The 22,814-nt window shown below is 41.0% G+C and overlaps 2 protein-coding genes across 4 annotated transcripts in view; both read left to right on the top strand.

Annotated features, from left to right (window-relative positions):
• The window catches only part of LOC110974450 (uncharacterized), a 28,506-nt gene extending 11,983 nt beyond the window's left edge, over window positions 1–16,523 (top strand). For 2 of the 3 annotated variants that reach the window (XM_022226097.2, XM_022226100.2), the window contains exons 3-6: window positions 5,935–6,088; window positions 9,149–9,266; window positions 9,747–10,677; window positions 11,015–16,523. In XM_022226097.2, coding sequence (XP_022081789.1) covers window positions 5,935–6,088; window positions 9,149–9,266; window positions 9,747–10,677; window positions 11,015–11,181 — 1,370 coding nt within the window. In that variant the 3' untranslated portion in view covers window positions 11,182–16,523. Of the gene's footprint in view, window positions 1–5,934; window positions 6,089–8,012; window positions 8,167–9,148; window positions 9,267–9,746; window positions 10,678–11,014 lie in introns of all 3 variants that reach the window. The other variant, XM_022226098.2, reaches the window with a different exon arrangement.
• A 145-nt stretch (window positions 16,524–16,668) lies between these two features.
• LOC110974576 (uncharacterized) lies at window positions 16,669–21,421 on the top strand. Its single transcript, XM_022226318.2, has 4 exons — window positions 16,669–18,079; window positions 18,432–18,525; window positions 18,782–18,949; window positions 19,245–21,421. The coding sequence occupies exons 1-4, from the start codon at window positions 17,729–17,731 to the stop codon at window positions 19,559–19,561; spliced, it is 930 nt and encodes a 309-aa protein (XP_022082010.2). The 5' UTR covers window positions 16,669–17,728; the 3' UTR covers window positions 19,562–21,421.
• The last annotated feature ends 1,393 nt before the right edge of the window (window positions 21,422–22,814 follow it).

The following is a 22,814-nucleotide window of genomic DNA, read 5'->3' as shown; positions in this document are numbered from 1 at the left end:
TGGAGACACACATGTACATGTACATTATACACCAGCACTTACAGGCCTACAATGCCCCGTAGTTCGTCGGCTCAGTTCTAAAAGGTCATGACAGCAAAAATGTAATTTTGATGATACTGTTAGTGCCTTACTCTGAGCATGAATGAAATGTTACATGTACCTGTATATGGAAACAGACTACATGTACATGTACATTTGATGTATATGTACCCGGTACTATACTTTTATATATTAAACAAGTTTTCTTGGCCAAAATGTTTAAATTTTAACCAATTCTGTTGTCTGATTTCATATTTAAAATCCATGTACACGGTAGTATTTTTCAATATTAAAGGACCTTTTGATGCAATTTTTCAGGGCCTTTTAGCACTGACATGACATGTCACAAAATGTAGGCTTTAGCAATTTGTTTACTGTAGCTAATCCTTCGTTCTCTATCATGGGGTCGATCTTTTTTTTGATACTTTTTCAAGGGTGTGTTTTCTGGATTGCTCACTGAAAAGGTTGGTAACATTTTTTTAGATGGAGGTCCCAGCAGCTCTCCACATATCCCCGCTGGGAATCAGTGCACGTTCCAAGCCGATGTGTTACTGTGCATGTACGTGCCTAGGCTCCCATTTTTGTGCGAGTGCTTGAAAATTTGGGAAAGATAAAAAGCCAGCGCTGAAACTTGAGGACTCAGAGGGGTTGAATCAGGCAAACTATGGTATACATGTACCTGCCAGTACAGGAATAGGCCTACTGTGCAAGTCTGGTGCGGTCCGTGGTGTTTGATGGAGGGGTCAAACAGCCTCTAGAATAAAGCTGCAGGTGTTGGATCATGGCCAATTGCTCTCACAAACTAAAAGTGTAAAATGACAAGTGTTTGACCTGTCCCATGTACATGTACTTCCTATATGTACATGAACATGCACTCTCTCAGCACAATTTTTATGACAGAATCTGAGGTTAAATTCAGCTCTGATTTGGGTTGGGAAATATTTTCGTCAAGTGCCCTTGGGTTTAGTTTTATAAACTACAGAATGGGTTGTCAGGGTTTGGGGATGTGTGGAATTTGTGGTACCATGACTGCTTTGACAGTGTCTCCCTTGACTGCGCGCTTTGACAATGATCATGCTGCCAATTATTTTATCAGCAGTTCATCACATCCTTCCGGGAACTGGATGGCATCGTTAAACGTTTGTAATTCTTTCATTCTGTTACTGGAGCAGTATTGGCAAATGCGCTTAGCGTACAAACTTATAAGCAACTTGTATCAGGCATGCAACTTCTCCTCAGATCAGCTGATTTCCTTGTTTCTCAATTCACACTCATGCCATTGACAATTGGAAATACTGTTTAGTAAAGATTGGAATTTCCTCGTTTTTTGTCAAAGTCCAAGTTGCATACCTGTTGTGTACATACTGAACAAACATACATGTAGGTGTACATGTATGCGCATAGGACATGGACAGTGTACACATCTGTACATGTACTTTATGTACATACATGTACTTGCATGTGTGTACATGATACACAGTACACATGTACAGGTTTAATGTACAAACACACACAAGTGTGTGTTTACCTGCAGCAGGGGGCCCTGGATTGATCCTCTTTGGTTCATACATTAACCCTAACACTCCTCAATCCTTCACCTGTTGGAGGACTGAGGACTGTTTAGGAAGATCCCCCATGTGATTTGTACATAATTCTCAATTGAGGACCCTCCTGGGTGAATTGTTGACCCTGTTCAGCATCTTCAATTTAATTCAGAAGCAAACTCACATGCACATTGTGGTCTTCTTGCATGTTCATCTTCAATGTGCATCTTAAAAACTTAAATTGATCATTTTTGTTATGTATAGTACATGTCGACAACATTGCACGGTCTATACATGCACAGCATATTCTTGATTGATTAATTAATGAATCATGCATTACTTGTTATTTGCAGCCACTGTAGAAGCGTACACCTGTACATAAGTATATGCACAGGATTCTGGTGACCCAGAGTGTATGCCAAAAAGTACCACATTGCCTTTGGTGCATGGACTTCATTTTTTTCCCTTGGGGATAAAGTGACAAGATGGCCCTCATGCAAACAGTTTAAATCCCACATGGCTCTCCAGAGTGGTCAGGATCATAATTAGGGCTGATGCTGGTTTGTTTTAGGTAGAAACAAGCCCTCAGGAAGATGTTGATGTCCCTAAACAAAACGGCTCAACAATGTCATAAAGTATCGAGTTGAAACCCTCAACCTGGAACTTTGGAACACATCAGTACTCTTTGTAAATTGTGGGACTTTATACATTCCTCTTATCAACGGGGTGCTGGTATTCAAAGAACCAAAGTATTTTGGCATCATCAGAACTTTCACCAACCTCTTCTGGTTTAAGTAGGCCTACGTGTTCTTAGAATCTGCAAATAAAATACATGGTAATTGGAGTTTTGAAAATGCACTGTGCATGTATTATACATGTACTCTGTGGGCATGTAAGCTCTTATCAATCTACACATGTAAAGTAAACATGTCAATGCAAATGAATACTTGTACAAATGTACAGTAGTTTGGTACAGTTACTGGCATACAAGCAATAACATGATGTAGGCCTACATGTATAGCTGCATATCCATTGTAAACGCATGTATCCTTGTGACCAAGTAACAGGTGCATGCACCTGTCATGTAAATTGAAATTATATTTAGGCAAGCAGACTTTCTATACACATGACCTTAAGCAGTCGGTATTGGTGTAGTAAATGCATTCATATCATGGCTCACAAGCCAGATTACAGGAAGGTTTCATAATTGAAACATTCAAGAAGCATACAAATGAAATCATGAAAACCACAGTGCAAACTAGTGTACATGTAAGTTGTAGTCCAGCTTTTAGAACAGTTTAGCAACAGCAAAGACAGTTGCTTTGTAGGTCGAGTAATTTTCCACTTAAAGCTGCTTGTACACAACTTGCCAACTTACAGCGGAAATACACATATCTGTCCGTCCATGAATAGCATGGGTAGAGGTTCTTGTTATAGGCATAGCTCTGCATACTGAGCAAGCACTTCACATCTGTCCCATACTGCAACACTTCCTTGCATGAGTCCATAGACCAACACTCCCACAATGAGTTTGTTTTTGACTGACCTTCTGCCCTCTGAACTCACTGAACAAGGAAGTATGAATACAATAATTCTGAAATGATTTCACTTTGTTGGAATGCAGACATGTGGCACATGTCGTTAAGACTTGTATTTTAAGTTAAGGGGGTGCCGGGGTATTCACACTGGATCTGTTGACACACCTCTGTTCAACTAATCACGCTATTCTACAAGCAACAGCAAATAAAATGCTGTTCTGATTTAGTGTAATGTCATTTTTTGGATTTAATTTGATTTACATGTACATGTATTGTATGCTCAACCAGCAGCATGAATGCAAGTTACATGAAAAGGATGATTATGGATAATGGTGACTAAGACAATGAAGTAATGTTCAGTTTTAGAGGTGGGAGGAAAACCCCAGATAAATATTCCAGGGAAAACCCACAGCATCAGGTAGGGGATGAAAACCCAATCCTTATGCCCAGTTCCCACCTTACATTTGAACCCTCAGACGAGGTTCAGAGGTAAGTTTGTGGAGGTGAAGGGTTAGGAAAGCACAGCCAACCTGACAAAAGATGTATCAACCGAAAGTGTTTGAGTTTTACATAATTTGCATTTGTGTCTAAACAAGGCCGAGCTTAATAAGTGTAAGTTGAATGTTGTCATGCTTATATGTGTATTCTGTCTTTTTGCATTCGTGTATCCATCATAGTTTCATCAATCTATTCAATCAATTAAATCCCAGAAGGAACATACCTGTGTCCACCTGGTGCATGTTTGCCCTTCCCCCCATGAAGCAATCCTTATATCTGTTCCATTGATGTCCCTTCACTGCATGTGTTTTGCTTTTTTTCCTCTGTCTTGCCTGTGACATCTGGCATTGTGATACTGTTAGGATGATCGGATGATGCAAAGAATAATTCATTGACATATGCACCATTTGCCTATACTGCTTGCTTGATGGTGCATATATCCTGGCCACGCACCATTAACTGCTTAGACATGACTACACTTAGTAGTTACCCACATGTATGGTTCATGCCTTATGTTGAAATGAGCTCTTTATGGGTGCAAACTGCGGTTGAATTTTTGTTTTATATTTCAGCTGCATGGATAAGAAAAAAAGCCAGCTTTGTATAGATATTTATTACCAAATTCTTTCTCTCATATTGCAGTTTTGATACATGACAGATTTTGTTTGGATAATTTGTCCACAAAAGCCTTTACTTGTGCTTGTTTCTCAAGTTCCTTATGCCCAGTCAGTTTTCTTTAATTTTAGTGAAGCTCATATGACATTCTTGTTACCTTTCACAAATAATTGCCATGTCTTTGAAAACTGTCTGGTAGCGGATTGAAAGTAACGACACTAGATCCACCCTTAGTATCCATAAGCAGGGTTACCAGGCTTATAACATGCAGCCATCCTCTTAATATTCTGTGTAGATCTGTCAATTTCAGCATGTGGGTTTGACTCAAAGTGGTAAGGTGCCAGCGATACAGATAACAAAATTTGAGTGTTCACTATGAAGTTTAGATACATGTACATGTACCAAAGATGGTGGCTGTATTGTTACAAATGGTAACAGTAGCTTGGTACATGGGTTTCTAACAAAAAATGTGCTTATTTTTCTCTCCACCACACATTTTCCCTCTGCTTTCTTTAATTTTGCATTTCAACCATGTCAACCTTGACACCTTATATCCCTCACTTTTTCCTTGCCATCTTATATCCCTCACTTTTTCCTTGCCATCTTATATCCCTCACTTTTTCCTTGCCATCTTATATCCCTCACTTTTTCCTTGCCATCGTATATCCCTCACTTTTTCCTTGCCATCTTATATCCCTCACTTTTTCCTTGCCATCTTATATCCCTCACTTTTTCCTTGCCATCTTATATCCTTCACTTTTTCCTTGCCATCGTATATCCCTCACTTTTTCCTTGCCATCTTATATCCCTCACGTTTTCCTTGCCATCTTATATCCCTCACTTTTTCCTTGCCATCTTATATCCCTCACTTTTTCCTTGCCATCTTATATCCCTCACTTTTTCCTTGCCATCTTATATCCCTCACTTTTTCCTTGCCATCTTATATCCCTAACGTTTTCCTTGCCATCTTATATCCCTCACTTTTTCCTTGCCATCTTATATCCTTCACTTTTTCCTTGCCATCTTATATCCCTCACCTTTTCCTTGCCATTTCCCCTTCTGACGTTTTGTCACTTTCTCATTTCCCACGGTTACATGTTGTTCCTATCAATAATCTTTCATTTCACCCTCTGCCCTCCATTTCCAAATGCCCCTTGTGAATTTTGTGATCTCTTTGCTGAATGTTTCCTTTTGTTTTCCGTCCCCCTTTCTTTACATCTAAACTTTCACCTTACCTTGTCAATCTTAATTTAATTCATCCATCCAATTCATCCTTGCTGTTTGTTTCCTTGCATCCTTTTTTCTTGTGTCTTCCTTGGTCTCTTGTATCCATCCACACATCATGCATTCTTACATTTTGCCCTCCATTTCTCCAATGTTCACACCCTTTCCTCCTTGCCTCTTTACTGCTAATGCAATGTCCTCCTTCATCCATCAACTTTAATTTGTCAACTTCCCTGCATCTTCAATCTGTTCCCTTGTGTGCTCTTCATTTGTTTTCCTGCCCTCCTTTACTTCTCATCCCCTTCTTAACGATCATCTCTAATTGCTTTCTTTCACCATCTTTGCACCTCTGCCATCTTGTCATCTCTCTCCATCCTCTTCTCATCTGCCCGTCCTGTACATCCGTGGCACTGCTTTGCTGCATCTTCCTCTTGCCTCCCCTGCATCTTCCGCCCCCCGTCCCCTCGCACATGCAGTCTCCTTGCAAGACATCCAGATGCGCAAAGCCTTCAAAAGCTCGACCTTACTGGACCAAGAGGTGGTGGCTAATTACACAATGCCCTCGGCCATGCGGGAAACCTACATGCGCTGTGACAAACCGCCCAAGCTCAACCTCCTTACCCCTTACAGGTAACACAGAATAACCCCCTGAACCTTCTTTTCTCTTCTCAAATGGGTACGGATTCCTGACTGGGCAGGTTAACCTTGTCAAGACCTGGAGGTTTTTCTAGAGCCATTCAAAGTGCATAGTTGAATCCAATCTAATAAGCATATAGGGCAGCAGAGTTTTGTCAAAGTTTTTAAGGACATGATGTACTCCTGAGATTGTACTTAACCAGTGACAATCATAAGGGCTTAATTTTCTATATGAAAGAAATCTCTTTAACTGTTTCCAGTTGTTTATAACCTTAATTTTGATTTCGTAAAATTGAAAATGATGGAAATACTCGGTGGAGAGGTCTGTGGATTTCTTCATTACTTTCCTCTCTCTCTTTGCGTGGATGACTGGGCCAATATACTAGTACTGTAGATGATCATTAAAATTAAAACACTTTTCATGAATCAATAGAAAAAGGTCCCCAAAGTACATGTACATGTCAGTGAACTCTCAAAGCTGAATCCAAATGGGACACCTGTCTTCAATTGGCCCAGCTCCTCATCTGGAATTCACTTTACTCTTGCTCAAAAATTTGTCATCTGCATTTGCAGTGAAATAATAAAAACAATCCTCAGGCTTCAAATCGAATTTGTTTGGCCCATCTTGGGCAATGTGTATGATTATGTAATCAGTGATTCTCCCCTCCTCGCTAGACCAGATAATAGCGGTCAACCTGCAAAATTGACAATCTACTCCTGCACCTGCTGTGTCTTGTCCCGTCTTTCATCAGAGACATTTCAAATTAAAAAGAAAGAGGGGTGCAGGTAGTCCTCTGAGATGAGACTGAATAATCCAATTTAGTGATGGAACAACCTTGCCTGAGGTGTTTTATTTTTTGGGAGGGAGCTCCTACAATTTAGTCCAATCCAAACATCTTTAGATTAAAAATGCTCTTCTTGTTGGAAAATTCTTTCTCTCACATCTTACGTCACCAGTCATCAAACAACTCAGGATAGGCTCTAGAAATGCCAAATTGCATGGCAGCGAGGGCCCGCAAAACATGCATTTTTTATTTGGCTAATTTCACCGCGGACAATGGTGATATTTTCCAACGGCCGGATGCAATGGTCCATAACGATGACTCACCTGTGATTAGCCTACATGTAGCTGGTCTCGCTGGTAATATCCCAAAAGACAGTGCACAGTAGCTGGTTATGAAGGATACACATACAGTACGCCGCTTGTAGAGATCAATGAATTTTAATTGCCCTGTCTTACTCAGTTGCATTTCTTAGTGTTTCCCCTGCTCTTGTAACACTTTCACGCTGCCCTTTAATCCGACAAGCGAACATTTATGCCATGTCTTGATCTAATGCTGGAACCTATCTGTAGGAAGACATGAAGAAAGAACTTGGATGAAAAGAGACCGTTTCAGGAAGAACTTTTCTTGTTTCTGATCTTGTTTTAGATTATTGTCAAAATTTGATCTAGCGCAAATATGTGCATAAATTGAAAGTTGACAGAACATCTGAGGAACATTGTTCCCACTTTTTCCCCAAGGACTAGCCTTAGATTATTTTCACTATATCACATCAAGCCTCCATCATCTCATTTTAATTTCTGCCTCAGACCTTACTCAAGACAACCTTATTAGGGGATTCTTTTTCAGTTTCAATAAATCAACAAAATTTTTCATTTTTTGATTCTGTTTTGGTCAACAAAATACTATTTATGCTAAGTCGCACTGACAGATATAACAAAGATGTCAGTTCCTGAATACTTAAAAAGAGGAACGGAATTTAGATCCAACAACAGCACTTTGAATGGCAAAGGAACATCTCCAGTTCTTGACAAGGTCCACACCTTTTCACACCTCCGGTGACGCCAAGAGCATGGTAGGTTGTAACCTTGGAGGTTAAGAGAAAAATAAACCCTGTCCAAACAACTGCATTCCAGTTGAGCTGACACAACTGCTGGACGTTCAGCAGTTCAATGCGAGTATCAGACCAGAAGCTGTGACGCTGGACTTCAGCACCATGCAGGCTGGCATGAAGGAGATGTACTTACGCTGTGATCCACCGCCGCCTCTCAATGTCTTGTCACAGTATAGGTAAAGATCAAGATGGTAGGGAAGATGAACGGGACCCAGATTTCCCCCGATTGGGGTGTTGCCATTATACATGTAGTAATCACAGAAATTTCCCCTGATGGGGATTTGGTAAAGAACTAGGTTCAAGTGGGACTCGGTTTACTGGATTATACCTTGAACAGTTCTTCTGATTTTCGAAAATCAGGAATGTTTATGTAAGCAACATTCATTTTGGGTAGGTTTTTTTTTTGTTGCATTGTGTGGTATTAGGGTATGGGCTAAGTTTATTTTGACAAAATGTATTCAACCCATTCAGGGTATATTTAAGATGGGCATATTTGTGCTAGTTGGGGTACATTTAGTTTAACCCTAACCCCCCCCAAGGGTTGCTGGCCCTAACCTTCCCCATTCACACAAAGTTAAACACCCATATGGGACTTTGTACACAGAGGCTGTTGGACTTTGTTTTTCTGAGGTATGCCAAACCCAATGCAAAAGCCAGCTGTCCGGGCCTACCAGACCTATCCCCACAGAATTAAACACTTTACTGTTTTATTGTGTGGTTGGGGAAGGTTAGGGTTAAGGAGGTGTAACTTGAAATATTTGGGGTACACCATGCTCATTTATCCCATTGAGAGTATAATCTAATCTTTCTGAACAGGCCATACTTCTGTAGCTTTTTCTATTGCCTTAACAATCAGTGTAATCTAACAACAGTACAGCTGTAGAATTCATTGTGGACGTCTGTTCCCATGACAGTGAAGCTGTTTTTTTAAAGAATATTTGGAATTCTGAAACAGCAGTTGTCATTTTATTCTTGGGCTAAGGGAGAGGGAGCCACTGCAGGTAGATGACCACAATAGACACAGTCACCACTGAACATTGGTGATCCATTGAGTGTTGACCACATGGAAATGTGATGACTTTGTACAAGTGGTCAGTAGCAGGTGGTCTTGTTTGTTTGGCTAGCACTGAAGTTGCCTGTCTGTCTGTCTGTTTGCAGGGAGGACGGTAAAGAAGCCTTGAAGTTCTACACAGACCCCAAATATTTCTTCCAGTTGTGGTGTGAGGAGATGCAGAAAAACATCACAGACATCAGAGAGAAGAAGAACAGGAAGAGAGTAAGATGCCAAGATTCTTGACCTTCCCAAGTCCACCAAAACCAGCCCTTGGAGCAAATAGCATGGAGCCTCTCAGTGTATTAATTTGAAAAAGAAAACACTTCTTCCGCAAAAGTTGGTTACTGGCCAAAATTTCACATGATGTGCATCTTTTGTGATTGGTACCCCACTATATCCTGCGTACAGTTATTTAGTAAAAGTTTTTGACTTAGTGGAGCTATGAAATTGGGCCAGCTTTTATTGGGCTTTAATGGATTAAGCACCGTGATGTCCCAAAACTATCACTTACATGGGACTTGATGTACATGTACATGGACACCTGCTCTGTCAAAGTGGAACACACTAGCTGGTGTTACTTTATAGTGTTGGGAATTAGAGGAGGAATGTTTGTCTTTTTTGTTATTCTTGTGTTAATTCTTTGTCTTTATCTTGTCTGCGACCTCATTTTAACTTCTGTGATGAACCTTCTCTTGATTACAGAAACGCCATGATCGTAAGACGAAGGCAGGGGGTAGCAAGCCCAGCGAGGTACGGACACGGAAGAAGGAGTGGCAAGCAATGGCGGGAGGAAAGGAGTTTATGCCTGACAAGACACCTTCCATTACACCGACGTCAGAGACCAGGGAGCAACCCAACTCAGATTGGGGCTCGACGAAAGGGTCCAATCAAAACATTGACCAGTATCAGCAGCAGCAGCCACCGATGTCGCAGCCACAACCTGCCCCTCCGCATCAGCTGCAACACCAGGAGGTTAAACAACAAGGGATGATGTCCCGATCTTCTTCGGAAGGTTTCGACGACGTGGCCTCATTTGGTAGCGGAGGGAATCAACGGGATTCACTTCGTCCCAAGAGCCGACCCCCACCACCCCCATCCAATCAGACCACACCTGAGGGGGTACCACCACCACCACCGGTGGTGAATGGGACGGTGCACGTTCCCAAGAGGCCTGCTCCTGTAGCACCACCACCACAGCAACAGCAGCAGCATAACCACCATCTACCGCCCCAGCAGCACCAACAGTTTGCCCCTCAGCATACTTCCCAGACCATCATTCCTCCCCCGCCGCCAATCGATAACCGCATGCCCATGATGAACAACATCGCCAATCATGCCCCACCAGAGCCGGCCCTGCCCCCACCCCAGCCCATCATGAACTCCAATATTCCAGCCCCGCCCCCTCCCCCACCACCTCCTCCACTTCCAGTAGCTCCTGGTATGGCCATTCCTCCACCACCCAAGGGACCAGCTCCTGCCCCTACTTCCATCTCGCCACCCTCTCCACCTCAAGGTGGCGAGGTACCGGAAACATCAAGCCCAGGCAACCCAACCTCCCCTAGAAGAACATCGATGAGACCAGGGCCAAAAGTAGATGACAGCAGAAACAATCTCTTGACAGCTATACAACGAGGTATTTGTTGTCTAGAAACCTGGTTCTTTGCTGGCCTATCGGCCAGTCCATATCGTAGACCGATTCTCGTTTCTTCACTATTATTTATCTCTCATAATGACACCAAGGAGTCCTCTTCTAAAGCGTCCTTGGTACTGTAGCTTACAAGCTTGGAAAAAATAGAAAGGAAACGGTGAAGAAGTGAATTAGTTTCTGTTTGAGCAAGAAAGTTTCAAATTAAACTAGTGTAAAGCATGGGATCAAGTCCGTATCACAAGATTTTTAACCCTACACTGACTTTGTCGGTAACTGCTGCTTAATTTTCCCAAACTGATAGAAGTCTGTGTTCTGCCTCCAGGTATCAACCTACGAAAGGTTGAGATTCAAGAGGAGAGAGCCCGGCACCAGACTCCAGTTCCCAATTCTGTGGAGGCCATTTTGGCCCGACGAATCGCCGTGGAGCTCAGCGACACGGAATCAGACGACGACGAAGATGAGGATGACGATGAAGAATGGGACGATTAAATAAAAAGCTGTTGACCCAAAAGAGAAACCTCCCAAGCCAAGTGGGTCCAATATTAACATGTATTAATTTGGAGGCCATTTTAGACACAATTTTAAGGCCTTATCAAACTGTTCAAAACCTATGATCAATGTCATTTTGTCCGTTCTGCATAAACCATATGTAGTATGAGCCTCCAGCTTGACCAAGAGAGGGCACCGTTTTCCTAGCAACGCAGACTTCTTTGGTAGCAACTGCACTTCATTGGTTCATAAACAATTATGAAATGCACAAGTTACATAACTACCAACAAAATGCACACTCCTGACCAACATGGCTCTTTTCAACCAATGAGGGGGTGCTTTTGTTCAAGGTGGATTGGCAATAAAGAGTATGCTACATGTGTAGATTCACAGGTGGAATTTAAAGTTGTGAAATATCCACGTGCCCCAAAGCGCGAGCACACCTATACGTTAAATGGTGTTAAAGGGTAGCACAATTCTTTGCTAACTGTTCAGCAGCATAATGAAATTTGCCCCTAATAGCTCTTGAAATCCCAAGATTGAACCTCATTCACACAAGCAAAATTAAACTCATTGGTTCAAAAAGGGTTCTTGTTGCATGGATTGACAACTTTGACAAGAACCAAATGTGGAAAAACTCAGTTGGAGCTAACATTGCAAAGAAGAGATGCATCTGACATGACAACCCATCCACTTTTAACAGGTGTTACTAGACAACAGGTTGATAAGGCCTCATACTCCAATTAGTTCTTGTTACCTTTGAAAGACTGTTTGTAGTCTATTTTTCCAGCTGTTGTGTACATTTTGGAGCATTTGTCTCTCAGTCTCAGGGCAAAGCGAGGAAGACTTGGTCTGAGAGTGGACAGAAGCTGAGATGAGGGTGTGTTAAAACTGTAAAAAAGAATAGTGGGGACATGAATCAAATTTGTAGAGTTTCACTTATTCTGTCTCTCACATTGTACTTGATCTATTCTGGGTTGGTGTGACAAATGTTGTACTCCTTAACAAGATGCTTGGGGAAGCTGCATCTCTTGGTGTTGGAAAACTCAAATCTTATGACATTTTATTTTTCATCGGGAATTTTGCCTGTTCAATTTAGGGAAATGCCTTTGGAAATTCTTTCAATTTAAATGGTCAAGAAGAGATTAGAAACTTTGTCCAGAGGTACTCGTGAAAGTGGCACATTTAAAGAGATTGAAGACATCTCTGATCTACTCAAGGTTACTTGAAGCTTGACCCAGAAGCAATGTTTGTATCCAATTTCCCAGTCACTGTTCTTACATGTTGGCAAAAAGGATCCATGTTTTAATCCAGTCATTTTGCAGTCTGTAGCCGCAGAAAGCAAAGTCCGTAGTCTCTGAAGCAATGCCGTCAATGGAGCACAAACATTTCTGAAAAGTAATCACCGTTGCGTTCAGCTGTGAAATCACTCCGGTTTGTCTTTCTCTCCATCCTCTGAGGTCACCTCATAAAGTTTTCTAGTGAACGCTTCCCAGAAACCTAGCTTAGCTTCTCCTAAGCACAAATTCCAATGTTTGTTATCCTGCGACAGTGAATCAAGAACTGAAAAAGAATTATGTCCACTAACGTCAGAATTTCAGTGTTGGGGATCAACTTCTGTTAATTTTTTTCCCCAGGGAAACAATACATGTGTTTCCATTGAGAAACACATCTTGTTTTTTTCTGGGTTGCTTGCAAATTTTAATATTTATACAAAGTGTAAACAAAAATGTATAAGAAATTTAAACAGATCTAGCTTTTCTAACTTACTATAACAAGGGACTGAATTTAAGAAATTGTGTAAAGTATCTTTCTACATAATAGGAAAAGTTTGTAAAAAATATCTAAATGTACCAGTAGCATGATAGATGTTTTTCTTGCTGTCTGTACAGTGTGGCTTAGCATGTTAGTTCAGTTTGCAAATCCAAGAATTCCTTTGTAAAATTTGCACAAAGTTGTCTTTCATTTTTTTGTACCTGTGACAACTGGCTGTATTGTGAATCTTCAAATATTAGTGGTCAAGTGAATGCATTGGGACATTCAGCAGAACATGTCAAGCTGAATTTTGCCTCTAGGGACCCGGTGATATATGAGGACCAATGTTATAATCGAGACCTTGCTCTGGGCCATGCACAAGACCAGTCACAAGACCATGCACAAGACCAGTCACAAGACCATGCATAAGACCAGTCACAAGACCATGCATAAGACCAGTCACAACACCAAGCACAAGACCAGTCATAAGTAACAGGGTGAACAATGACAAAGGAATGCTTTTGTTGCAGTTCATTTGAATAGCTTGTGACTTAAATTCAGTCTTGTGCTAATCTGGTGACAGTCTTAAGTGGTTTCGACTACAGCATTGTTGAAGACATATCTCTGACTTATGGCTTGCTGGTGGCTGACCACTGATATACACCTGCTCTCCCCTGACAAAGCAAGTCCCAGCATATGCACATGGGTTTAATGTATGTGTGAATTGCTAGTTTGACCTCACGAGGTCTCCATAACAGAAAGCTTTTCCCGATATGGAAGCCATGACTTCACAGCGTTCATTTGTTCTTGTTCAGCAACACTTGGTTACAGATCCATATTTCTTTTGTCCCAAGCAAAGCAAACGTACCTTTGCTAAGCAAGCATAGGCTGGGGACCAGTGAAAGAGGAAGATACATTACATGAAATTTTAGTTGGTAACCCTCAATTGGTCCTCTACTCCACTCAGTATAAAAGTAAATAGATATCACTAAATCCCAAATACAGGTACATAAATCTTAGGAGTGCTGATTTTTACTTTTGCTTTTCTTCAGAATATGTTTTGTATCATAAATTATTTACAAGTGGCCCTTTACTAAAGACTTAGTCATTGATTAGTATTTCCATATGACAGACTGTATCTTTATCGACCTGTAACATTTTGTATAGGATAAGCCGTTGAGTGTGCATGTCTTTTTTGCTTTGATTTTATGAATGTAAATGTCAAGGTGAATTTTGTAGCAGTTGATATCAAAATTAACTTTTCTACAGTTTAATGTCTCACCATTTTGAAGGTTTTTTGTACCTTCAGTGTTGTTCACTTGTCCTCCTTTCTCAGTAGCATTACCTTGGGTTAGTTAATGGCGATTAATATGGGCAGGTTTCTTTGTCAGCAAATGAGCTAATTTATAGTCTAAGCCAAATGCGAAAGGGGCATATGATTTGAAATTTGATTTTTTGGTACAGGTCAACATCATTGAGTTCATTGTCAATGATGCGAAAAATCTTTAGCGATATTTTATTAATAGTGTTCATGTATTATACAGAGTAGTAGGTTATCAGGAGTAGGAGGTGTTGGAATATACATGCACGTGTATATTGCTATTATGATTTATTATTTGATCTATTATATTGAATACGTCAAGATATTGAAAGAACCAGGATGTCGACCTTTGTGAATTCTTATATTAAATTGTGCTTGGTTTTTAGTTTGAATTAACAAGCAGATACTTAGTAATAATTTTAATCCTCAAATTAATTTTTTTTTGCCGTTGGTTATCTTTGTCGTAATTTTTTTCTCCAAGTTTGAAAGGTGCATGTTTTGCATGGAATGATATTTCCCGAAGATACCAATTTGAATACTCCCACATTTCAGTCTGATATTCTCGTCTTGGTAGAGAATGCCCTTGAACCAAAAAGAAGAAGATTTTGACTTATTCAGTGATCAGTTAATGAGATTTATAATAAAAAGTTACTTCGGCCGTTAACTGTTCTTGAAGACTGTCAGTTAATAGGTTTATATCTGTTCAAGACATTTTAGGGTCGGTAGTAGTTTTTCAACCTCTGTACTTAGATTCTCCTGTCTATTGCCAGGGTAGGTGTTTTGGTACATATAAAGTGACGTTCTGATCTTGAACCTTTTGTATACGATGTCACCCGTTGTTGAGGGAACCTTTTTTAAGAACTAAGAACTTTCTTGAGAACTAACAAAAGTTTTGTATTGCACTGCTGGTTATTTCTGTTTGAATTTCCAAAAGGTTAGTGTCGAACTAACCTCAAAGTGTTTAATTTGGGCATTTTATTTCGGGAAGTTTTACCTTCTTACGAGATTGTCAGTTGGCCAAATGTCGAATAGCAGATGCCAATTTTCTGGTAACATGTACTTACATTAGCAAATTTCCTCTTGACTTATTCGAGGTGACTTTATTACTGCGGTTCCGGTGGCACGGTACTCGCGCGCATTCTTCACATTAACGCACGCGTGCATTTTGGCTAGTCAAAGCATCCTATTTGTCGAAGAGGCGTGTAACGCGCGCGTACGATTTGGCGACCAGATTGGCATTACTGCACTAATGACCTTGCTAGTGACATTCAGTTCTGATTGCTGAATTTAACTTATAGATTCATGTGTCCAGTAGCCACGGATGTCAACCAGGCTCTTTGAGCAGGTAACCTTGCACATTGGCATCATGCACATACAGACTCTTAGTTCTTGGTGGTTTCATGAACATTAACCTGGAACCAAAAATCTGCAACAAAAGCGGTTTTTGCTCCGAAATTGAAGGTTTGGTAACAGTCTAAACCTGCAGGCGTGGTACCTTTGTGAATTTAAATGGGGTTTTTCACATAACGAATGTTGAAATGAAAACTTGGCTTCGTTGTCCTTTTGAAATACACGTGGAATGCATCTTTTAAATTTAGTGGTAAAATTCGAAACAGTGATTGGTGCATCGTCAAGAGGTCATGGTATCGTCCTGAAAATGGATTGTGCTTTTGGAAACGGAACCAGCGAAATCCCTCCCCGGTAAGGAGGATTGCGTTTGTTATATTACGTGTGGAATTTGTTGGTTTAAAAGATATATAATTATGTGAATCAAGAAGTCTGTCAAATGTAATTAGTGCGGTCGTTCGTGCTGCCTTTGGTGCTTCCGTCTTTTGTTTTATTTTAAATTGCATATGGGCTCTTCTCCTTGAGGTCACGTGACATGTTCGCGTGACTTGTACATCAGATTACTGGTATATTTCACTCGGCTTTCCTTAACTGTTAAACATGCTTAGCACTTGGGGAACAGTCGCGTCTGCGCAACAGATAAATATCATTGGAATTTATCGGAATAATTCATAATTTACAGTATAATGCATTGGAATTTATTGGACACGAAAACCTGACATTGTGTGTAGATACCGCCTCTAATTTGTTTCGCCTTCAGCAAGCTTATATGGATTTAATGTGATCTGTGAAAGAACATGCAGTTGGTAATTCCGCCTTTGGCTGTAGAGGAATTCCGCCATAATGGAGGAATTCATCCAGAGTAGAGGTCCGTTATTGACGACTGTAGTTTTCTATTAAAACATTGTCAAGAAAATTAGACTCTGGATTCCGTCGCGTGGTCTTATTAATATGAGTGGCTGCTGAGGAATGCTGTGTGGTGATTATACAGAACCTATCGAGTGTTTCCGTGTGACGTCACCCAAACGCCGCTAATAAGGTGGTTACGTTTTTTAAAATGCTTTCTCGTTCACGTGTCTGGGTGCAAGAAATTGGACACAAGGAAAGTTAAAAGTCACAGATGAACTCGAGACGAATCGTCAACGTTCAAGGAAGAAGAATTTGCCATTGATTGACGGCGATATTTTATTTAGAATGTGACAAAGTTTTGTACCTTTTCACCTAGCTGCGGTGGCACCGCACTCACACGCACATTCTTCAGCTTGACGCGCGCGTGCATTTGGCAAATCATGACATCCTATTGGTCGAAGTGAAATGTAAGGCGCGCGTACCACCTGTCCACGAGCGTTGTGCCACTGCAGTAATGGCTTCTAATTCTGGAGGTGAAATTACACTATAGCTCTATGCTTTTTACTGGCTTTGATCATTCAGGTCTTTGCGCGGTCTTTTGTTTGGCGAAACATTTCATTAACCAAGTCTTGTGTTTTCGTTTTTTTTCTATTAATTAACTAAAGTGATTTGACCGTGTCTATTCATACACAATTCTGCTTGCAAGCTCGTAAATTGACCTTAGATCGCTGAACAGACTACTTCAGCGAAAAGAAAAATGTCAGTGTGTTCGTTGGTGATTTTTAATTATAGTATCGATCAGTCATTCACGGCATACGTTTTCGTTAAAAACTAAGGTTGGATGAAAATTAGTTTTCAGGGCATAAAAGGGAAAAAATGGAAAAGAAAACGTGGGGAAGTGTTTAGAGTCCTCACCGGTATGAAGAATATTTCATCGTGTGTAGTTATTTTTATTTGAACAGTTGTTCTAAGAAACTTTTGTACAGAATAATAGGATCGAAATTTGGGCCTTATTTCCTTGACACTAAATGTCGACCTTTTGTCCCCAAAGGTCTCTCGTGTCGCGCTCTTGAGTTGAATTAGTGACATTCATTTTTCAAGTTTATTGATGTGTCAGTCATCGTCCGCTGTAGACAGACGTTCGATGTAAAATCTTCAGTGGGCGGTATCACGTACGCCCTAAGACATTTCCGGCAACACGGGTATAAATGTCGTTGTTTGTTACTTGGCGCCTTATCCCTCGAGACGATACGCGCAACAAGTAGGCCTATAGAGATGAAGACAACGGTGAAGACTGGATGCCTTATCGTCTTTCTAACGAGATTACTGGTCGGTTTAACCCAATCCTGTCCCTGTTCTAACGCACGGTGTTGGCCTGTTCGGAGCGTGTCACCAGGAGGATTTACCGCCGAGTTGGATCACTTTTTGACAGGCCACACGTTGTGGGAGTCCGCGCAGTTGTCGGCTCCTTGGTGTTCTGTCCTGTGCCACACGGAACCCCAATGCCAATCATTCAGCTTCTTGCATCGGGAGAAGCAGTGCGCCCTACACTCTGTGACGAAGGAAGATTTTCCTCAGGATTGGAGTGCTCTTACCGGAGCTACACATTACAGTTATAATCCACGGGTAATCATCTCGCATCTTTGACAAGCTTTAAGTATACGGTTTTACAAGAGCAAACTGTACAAAACACCGTTTGAAGACATTTTTCAATCTTCAGTAGTTCGAATTGCACTACATACATGTACTTCAGTATAGACTAATCCGATAAGACGCCATAACCGCGGTGGCACCCCACTCACACGTACATTCTTCAGCTTGACGCGCGCGTACATTTGGCAAATCACGACACCCTATTGGTCGAAGAGGCATGTAACGCGCGCATACCACCTGTCCAGGAGCGTTGTTCTGCCTCAGTATGGTTTCTAATTCTGGTGGTCGAATTACAGTTAACAGTACATGTATTTTTGTTCTTAAGGCCCAGATCAAATGCATACAAGCCAATTCGACAACTCACCTACTCAAGGAAACTGCCATCATAGCAAGTACGCCCCGTACTGTTGACCTGCAAGGTAAGCAGGATTTACTTATTTCTAGATCTAAAATTAGTATTTTGTTAAGGGTTACTTTGTTATTTTTGTTGGTTAAGGATAGAAGACGTCCCTCCCTCAAATGGTCAAAACTTTGGATTGTGTTTTGTCTCATCGATTTCAGTTTGACGTGTAATAGATGACGCTTTTCTGTGCGAAAATCCTGATGCGGCGATATTGCGTTCAGTATCGCCATGTCACTTTCAGAGTGTGAGTTCCTAAATATTTCATTCCGCAGTCTGTCAGACCCATGACTTGGAAGAGGACGACAGTGTGTCGCTGAGTGAGGTGTTCCCGCTGGATTCGGTTTGGTTTGACTTCTCAGTCAAGACGTCAGCCGGAGCTGCTATACATCTTTGCCGTGAGATAGTTGACCAGGAAGATCTCAATATCGTATACACCATTGGTAAGTTTCATGCTGCTCTCTCATCCACTCTCTATCCCGGTTCTATCAACCTCCAACTGAAGAATCCCGAGGTTGTAAAAACCCATGATGAAATCGACCGGATCTCACAAGTAAACTATTTTTTTTTTCAGGATTTTTGTCTTTTAGCTGGAAAAGGAGAAAAATGAGTTCTTTGATCTGATGTTTTACTCACTTTGGCATCCCCGTAGAAAAATGGTCATTATGTGAATAAAAAACATTATCTTGGTTTAATATTGGGTTACAAATATGAATATGTTGTTTCTTTTGCTACTAGTCATTGGTTCAAACGCAAACAGCCAGACCGATCTAATTGAAGATTCCCCTGGTACCGTCTTGGTCAGCTCGCCAACTCCGGACATCCTGGACTCCGCAATGTATCGCCAATTCTGGGTGTCTTACGGGAAGGGTAACGTTAGTTTTGGTCGGGTGACGGGGACGGCCAATGCAGTGACCCTCCTCCAATACGACGCCGGTACGACAACACCCGGGATTAATCGGTTAATGTTATCGTCTCATCGGTCACGTCACCCTACCACCTGGCGGGTATTAAAAGAAGTTTGCAGCGCAGGCAATGATTCCGATGGCAAGTAGGCACAGTAATTAGTTGCCCGGGAGCAAGCCTGAATCACGTACTTGTTTTGTTTAATCGAAGGAGACGCCATGAATGCGGTGACACCATAGAGTTATAATGCACTGTACTCGCACGCACATTCTTCAGCTTGACGCGCGCGTGCGTTAGGCAAATCACGGCACCCTATTGGTTGGGATGCCATTTAACGCGCACGTGCCACCTGTCCACGAACATTGTACCAACGTCGGGTTGCCGAATTGCACTATACGCTCTCTCTCCTTTTACCCCTTGCACGTCTTTTGGTCCGTTCTCTATCCACATCGTTTGCCGTGTTTCACTCCTGGCGCTTCCAAAACGTGTCTTGGCGCCTTTCGTCTATTTTTTCTGTATGTTAATTCTCCTTAGCCTTTTTTCGAGACGGTGTCACGTCTCAACATGAAACTTGGCACGAACCCTGATCTCTTTTGTAGTCAGGATCGCTTGATCAAGACTGATTTCTATTTAAACTTTGTGTTATTTGTTTAGGAATGTATAGGCAACAATTGTGGCAAACAACAAGACCTCCACTCGTCACTAGCTTGAAATTCGAGCAAAAGGATATGTCTTTACGACGATTTCTTTAAAATGTCAGTGAAAAAAAAAAGTGAGCAGTGAAAGAAAAATAGCGAACTATAGAGATAAATAAAAACCTTGACGTGTGACAAGTTAACTTAAATTATTACTTTTTCTTATTCAAAGCTGAACTAATGGGAGCGTTTTTTTCACGAATCAAGAATATCCATTTACACGTTGTTTTAATTGAGAAGCTAAGATAATAGAAACAATATTAAAATCATTCTATTGTCAAAGTCATCATCTTCACAAAGAGAGTCGGCTGGGGATATGATTTGACTCCCTGAGAAAACCTTTCAAGCACCGACCCTAGGCTGATATTTTTCAGCGTATTTTCCCGACGTTTTGAGTTTCAGCAATTAAGTACTGATAATGTTTCCACGACAGCACGGTCAATTTGGAGAGTGGACGGAGGTACTTCAACTTCCCCTTTCTGTATTGATCTATTCATTAAAGTCCCCGCAGATGAAGTAGACAAAAGCAGCGCTGTTTGAGGGGAAAAACTCCTCCAATATTGGCATCGTTGATTTGATACTAATGATCACCCTGAGCTTTTATAATCATTAAATAGATTATAAACACATCCGTCTGAGTTTACAATATTTTGTGTCTGTTTCTGTCCTTTTGTTTCTGTCGTCCCCCGCATGCGGGGGAATCTTAGTGGGAGCCATTTTGTTCACTTCGGCTTGAAAGCGACTGCATTCAGAATCGCCTCCTATTATGTCATAAAAAATCAAGGAAACTTCAATCGATGATCCGTAAGGTCCCTGGGAGTATTTTCTTCATTGTCATGGTGATGTTAATGAATGTGAGCTGGAAAAGGATTCTTTATAGCCCAGTCCTTGGTTACAATTATTTTATTACTGCCGACTTTCCTCTCCTTGCAACTTTGACGTGTTCTTGCAGGCTTTAGAATAGCTTCGTTTGTGGATAATGACCGTTCAAGAGCGGTCACAATCTGGTCTTCTGTGTGTCTTGAAAGCTGATTAAGACAAGTTCATTCTTTTAAATTTTAAATTAGCATTTCTTTATGAGAGCCCCTAGTGTCCTTTTAGTGGCCGAAATGTGTGAAGTTTTCTACCTCTTGTTTCTTTCGGCGTTGATATCGCTGGGAAATGCCCGAGGTTGTCAGCTTTTATACCTGGGAGTCAGTGAGCAATGCTCGCAGAATCGTTACGTTACGCCAGGAGCAATTCCATACAATAAATTCCATACATCCAATTCCATACAATAATTAACCCTTTAACATCTAAAGATTCACAGTTTATTTCGTGCACCATTGCAGCTTTGAAGGTTTTAAAGTTCAAATTGAAGCATTTTTTCAACCTTTTGTCTCATATTTGTAGATAACTTCAATTCATTCCAGTTGTAAAAGTTCCGAAGGATGAATTCCAGTATATGTTGTTATTCACTAACTTGGACTTTACAAAGACATTGGTGATTTTCATAGTCTTGAGAAATTATATGGAATTCACAAAACTGTTTATGGTAAACAAATGTTTGTTTTGTTTTGTTTTTGAAAATGCCTGACGAATATCGACTCTGTGGCGGCACTGTAAAAGTCAGACCAACACAGAATCGACACCTTGGAAGCACTTTATGTCGCAATGGAAGGGTAGTTACTGGGTGTAAGCGTTTTACCCGGTTTGGTTTCCTGTTTGGGCTGGTGCAGGAAAGGTACATGGCGATTTTAAGCATAAATCGTATTTCGCACTTTCACCTGGTCTCATTTTGATACAATATCGACACCACCTGGACCAGAAACGTCATTTATTGTTGTAAAAAGTGGGATCGTCGATAACGGTTAGGTTGAATTCTATTGGCTCGGGAATTTCAGTATAAATCAAACCACGAATAAGTTTGCGTTTTTCATCTTACTGAATTTCTTTCAGTATGCAAACCTTGCCAAGAAAAATCATGACGCTGACATGCGGTAACTTTGACGACAAGTATTCATTCGGTGAGCCACATAAGATTTCATTGTACAAGTGTATTTGAAAGTTGTCACTCGGAAACAAAGATGGATTAAGGTCTTAGTCTATGCCAGCTCTATGTATTAGTTTTTTCAAAAGACATCATTTCTTTTTGAGAACCCATAAATATTTCTTTTCACTGTATCTTTGTCTCATTAATCATTTCGTAAACCTGGGTTTTCTAGGACACAATTTCTCTTTAAAAGTGAAGAGATAAATGAAAACCCACAACTTGGCCGACATGGCAGAGTTCGTTCTGTTGTCTTGGTTCTTGTGGCCTAATATTTGTATGTCCAAGTGGAAAAAAAACCCACAACGTATTTGAAATGAATAATGGTCTTCAGAGACCAATTGTGTTGCCTAAATAACGAACGCGAACTCGGCATTTGCTTTACAGTAGTTCCGTGGGCCATCGATATCTTTTACAGACATTTGCAAACCAAGTCGAAGCGCTGAATAGAATTGACACAATAGGGTTTGGAGTGCGTTTGGAACCTTTGAGGTGTTGGCTGTGTTTTGCCTTGGAGGTTCGTCCAACCAACCCCCTTCCCCCCTGTTTTTTTCTCATATTTTAAGTGTCACCAAATGCAAGCCAATGTCATAAATTAGGCGAGGAAACACTTAGGCATTAGGGAAATTCTAATCCTGCCGGAGGTTAGGTTTGAGCTAACAGTTGTGAGGAAGGTCA

Source organism: Acanthaster planci, linkage group LG15 (genome assembly GCF_054643075.1).
Source record: "Acanthaster planci isolate LZ-2023a linkage group LG15, COTS_SCS, whole genome shotgun sequence".
NCBI classification, from domain to species: Eukaryota; Metazoa; Echinodermata; class Asteroidea; order Valvatida; family Acanthasteridae; genus Acanthaster; species Acanthaster planci.
The sequence above is the reverse complement of the archived record's forward strand: the minus strand, read 5'-3'. Positions and strand labels throughout refer to the sequence as shown.